This window comes from Sphaeroforma arctica, assembly GCF_001186125.1.
Source record: "Sphaeroforma arctica JP610 unplaced genomic scaffold supercont1.898, whole genome shotgun sequence".
Lineage (NCBI taxonomy): Eukaryota > Ichthyosporea > Ichthyophonida > Sphaeroforma > Sphaeroforma arctica.
In genome coordinates this window covers 17509-21951 of record NW_014039660.1, presented here as the reverse complement: position 1 = coordinate 21951, position 4443 = coordinate 17509, and the positions used below count along the sequence as shown (strand labels likewise).

The window sequence follows — 4443 nt, the reverse complement described above, 5'->3', positions numbered from 1 at the left end:
TATAGTATAAGTATAGTAGATAATAATTATACTACACAAATATATATATATATATATATATATATATATATATATATGTATATATATATATATATATATATTTATATATGTACATATATGTATATATATACGGCAGTATCTAGGTCATCTATTATAGGTATATGTCTATAAGTTTTATTACTATGTACGTATACAAGTTAGTCTGCAGCGACGAATTCATCCTGTCACAGATGCGTTAACTTCATCCGGCCATAAGCACAAATATGCATAAGCACACGCAACAGTTGAAATAGGCATGCAATAGCTGGACGCTTATTGCTATATAAACATACATAACACTCCTCTTCGCAGTACACCTTTCGCAAGCACGGACAGGCCTGCGTGATATCGTTCATCCGACACCAGCCACAAACTCTTGGTGCTATCTCAGATTCTCCGGTTGACATTCTGAAATCTCCTGCGTATGCTTCGTTGTCCGTGTCAGACTCATCCATACGTATAAAGTACCGTATGTGCGCTATTTTAGGAAGTGTTTATGCCTTTATGGATATATATTGTGTACGGCGGTGAATACACCACGTTCCTAAGAGTCAAAGTTGAGAAGCACAGATAGATATCTCAACAACGAAATCAATATATTCCACGACACGCAATATATTATATAGTTGAAAAATGACCAAGTGAGACGAAATCTGCCTTTTTATTCTCTTACATATTTCTTTTGACTTTTTCTTGTTTTTTTTGTTATAAAATAAAACTAAACAATTAAAATTATCTTTTATTGGTTTTGTTTAAAGTCAAATAAAACAAAAATAAAACAGTATATGTATTATAAATAAAATAATTATGTTCTGTAATGCGAAATGGCCATTCAAAAAAAAGCAAGGTCAAATAGATAAATCACCGAGATCTTCAGCTTCAAAATATTTAACATTCTTTTACACCTCCCCTCATAATATTTACTCCATCATAGCCTCCTAATATATTTGGTTTTGGTGTTTGTATATGTATTTACTGTGCATATTTTACATATGTAAATATTTATATAATTGTTTTAAAAATATTTCTTGTTTATAGTTGGGCGTTGGCCATGCTGTACACAATATTCGTTTTGTTTTAAAAATAAATAAATAAATACACTATTTACACACCCAGGGGCGGGCCGCGGGTCCCAGCCGCTCAGTGCTTGTTTTAAAATAAAACTTTATTTGCTTGAAAATATTAATAATTGAAGGCCTTGTTTTTTATTGTTTTTTATGACTGATTGACAGTTCCCCATTTACACGCGACATGTACGGATTACAACTTACTAGACTAAAAGAATGCGCAACAGTTGATTTGTGGCGGTTGCATAGCGTATTGAACGCAACTTTTAACATGGAATTTAACTGTCTGTGCAACAATATAATTTGAATTGCTATCCGTTAGGCTTATGAAGTTATCACACAGAGGGCGATCGCCCACTTGCAGCCAGTTGTTGCAGTGTGGGTTTACAACGAATGCAACAATATAATTTGAATTGCTATCCGTTAGGCTTATGAACATATCACACAGGGGGTGGTCGCGCACTTGCAGCCAGTGTTGCTATGTGGTTTGCAACGGATGCAACAATATCGTTGTCATATACTACCAAGTAGTATGACCTCACATGGCAATATGGTTCGTTTAATCTTAATCACGCGGAAGGCAGTGACGGACATGGAGGCAACGCTGACCTGCGTGGTGGTCTTGCAGGGGCGACCTCCGGCTCTGACAAGTGCGATACTAAAGGTGTCATCCGCTTAGATGTCATTGGAGAGCTTGCGCGCTGCTTCCTTATCACACCGACCGTGGCACGGGTTGTTGCCCTGGGATTACTGCTATAATGGATAAAACATAGTTTCAGACGGTATGGATGCTGTATACATGGGAAAAAAATCAATAAGTTTGAATTCGCATATGTTTATGCGCATGCATTCAAAACCAACGTATAGACGAAAACCTTACTTTACAGTGAACAATGATAAGTTATTACATGCCAAATAATCAGACAGGCAGTAAATTCAGTAGCCATTGAAGTAGAAAATAATTGAAGACACTTTCACGTGACGCACTATCGCGGTATACGCCACTTCGGCTGTGCTTGCGACAAATCGTGTCTCAATTCCATTCAAATGTCATTCCAGTGTAACATTTCACTACAATGCTAGAAAACGCTTTCTGTACAGCCAAACAAACCACAGTACATACGCAGAGTAACTGTCTGGTGCAGCAGAGCACCGTCTTGGTGGGCGTTGGGGTGGGGGTGCCTCCTGGATGCTTTCGGACATCGACTTATACGCTGGCCTACCAGACCTCTCTCTGTTCGATTGACTCAGCCGCAGCGGATGGATTGGAGTGGGACTAGCGATACCACCCATGGACTGTGGGCGGGGTGCTTGGCGTCTTGTGACAACTATATTAGAGCTCTCAGCCTAGAAGTGGGGGGTATTAGGGATCCCAGTGGTAATATTTATTAATGAGATATGGAAGAAAATATTTGTTGTTGGTGTCATGAGTGGCTGGATGAAATGGTGGGCAGTAGATGGAGTATGCCTATATTATACACGCGATTAGTTATATGAATGTTGGGCACGCCGAGCCCGGTGCTGACCGTCTTTTGTCGTTGATGTCAGAACTTTCTGCCTGAATTAAATAACAATAGAACGGTGTCCCGAGAGCAGTGTTTAGTTTGTGGGGATTTTGAGTGGCAGTGTGCGTTAGGGGTAAACAAAATGATCAACACTCGTATACGAATCGATAGTATGTGAGGTACATGATATGGCATGCCAAGACACAGGTTGATGGATACTAGAGGCCTACAATCTCGGCAATGTGATCGGTAAGAAAATAATACCTACTGTAGTATGATACCGACTGTACTAGCTCACAAGCGTTACATCTCTCGGATACCACTAGCGTACGGCACTCTGTATGGAACTACCTCTGCTTTCATAGCGGCCACTCTGTGCAGATAGTGTGCACGGCATATGGTATGGCTTCTCGACACATCACTGTTTGCGGGGGCCCGTATCAAGTTCCCCTCAGCGTCCAAGGTGCCTGCAAGCGTAGGTGGAGTGCAACAGTGGTCAGTTAAGAGCTTAGGCTATACACAGAGCCCACGAACGATAGGAAAATAAACAAAATGCCAACGCCAACTAAAAGGGAATAGCGTTGCGATCAATTTTGCAGGTTCCTGAGGTGGGAGTGTTGGCGCGTGCCTATGTATTTGCGAGTCCGCTGCGGGAGGCATACGCTAACACCTATGGTGCTTATTGCTATCTGCTCAGCGTGCTGTTAAGCTGCGAAGGTGGATGCGGAAGATAGCGTATTTCAGAAGTAATCTTCATGCAAGTATGTGCACAAAACCCGCCGCTACGATACCATACACACTACCCACCCAAACACGTACCTGAATTGCGGGGCTCCAATAGTAGGGATTGGGTGTATAGTTCGTCAGGTACTCCTGCTTTAAGATAAAGTACGTACTCACGGACGTCTCTGCACAGCCTTAAGTTGTAAGGCGACTGCTGGTGCTGCAACAGGTCTGTAACAACCTGTGCCACCCGCCGACATCGCACGAAATTGATGATCATACTATCATTATCGTTATCTGGCGAGGAAAAGGGAGTACGTTTAGTTGTGAGTGTCAATATGCCAAGGAAAGCTTTATGTTTATACAAGTTGATAGGGCCAAGTAAGCATGCAGGGTACCTTCTCAGTCCCACACTTCAATCTATAAGCAACACAACTTGCTTGAGGCACCTTAAGACCGTAATGACTATCGCTTGAGCCTCCTCGCTCTCTTATGTACTATATGTGTATAGGTATTTTCGTCATTCAATATAATATACAAAGACGTATTGGGCGATTGGCTCATCGTGTCAATATGCCATCAAGAGTCACAATAGCACAGAAAACTATTGATGGTATCTCGGACACATGCAATGTCAAGGAATTCAGGACATTTATAAAGTAGTTCTACAACCCACTACGGACTTGCAAGCCCACTGTCCTCTGGGCACATAACAGCTGAAAGGAATCAAAGCGACAAACAGCGCCTGATGTACAACAGAAATTTTAGATTGGAATAGTTCGGCATACAATCCATAGCTCAAAGCATCACAATATGACCGAGATGTCGGTGAGTGTAGTGTGCGAAGGAACACGATAAAAAGTCACACTCACCATGCGATTACATTGTACTGTTCGTCAATACACCGATCAGTATCAATCACTATAAACTCTAATATTATAACATGTACTTCAATATATATATATATATATATATATATATATTCATATACATATACATTAACCTTAACCATTAACTACACACACACATATATATATATATATATATATAAATACATATATATATATATATATATATGTATATATATATATATGTATATATAAATATAT

At 40.1% G+C, this 4443-nt stretch overlaps 2 protein-coding genes across 2 annotated transcripts; both read right to left on the bottom strand.

Moving 5' to 3' along the window:
• Positions 1 to 1650: 1650 nt before the first annotated feature.
• SARC_09157 (hypothetical protein) lies at positions 1651 to 2399 on the bottom strand (the record flags this gene model as incomplete). Its single annotated transcript, XM_014296838.1, has 2 exons — positions 1651 to 1859; positions 2230 to 2399. 2 exons carry the CDS (start codon positions 2397 to 2399, stop codon positions 1676 to 1678), a joined length of 354 nt encoding a protein of 117 aa, XP_014152313.1. The 3' UTR covers positions 1651 to 1675.
• A 515-nt stretch (positions 2400 to 2914) lies between these two features.
• On the bottom strand, positions 2915 to 3614 carry SARC_09156 (hypothetical protein; the record flags this gene model as incomplete). Its single annotated transcript, XM_014296837.1, has 2 exons — positions 2915 to 3078; positions 3431 to 3614. The coding sequence occupies 2 exons, from the start codon at positions 3612 to 3614 to the stop codon at positions 2915 to 2917; spliced, it is 348 nt and encodes a 115-aa protein (XP_014152312.1).
• Between the last annotated feature and the right edge of the window lie 829 nt (positions 3615 to 4443).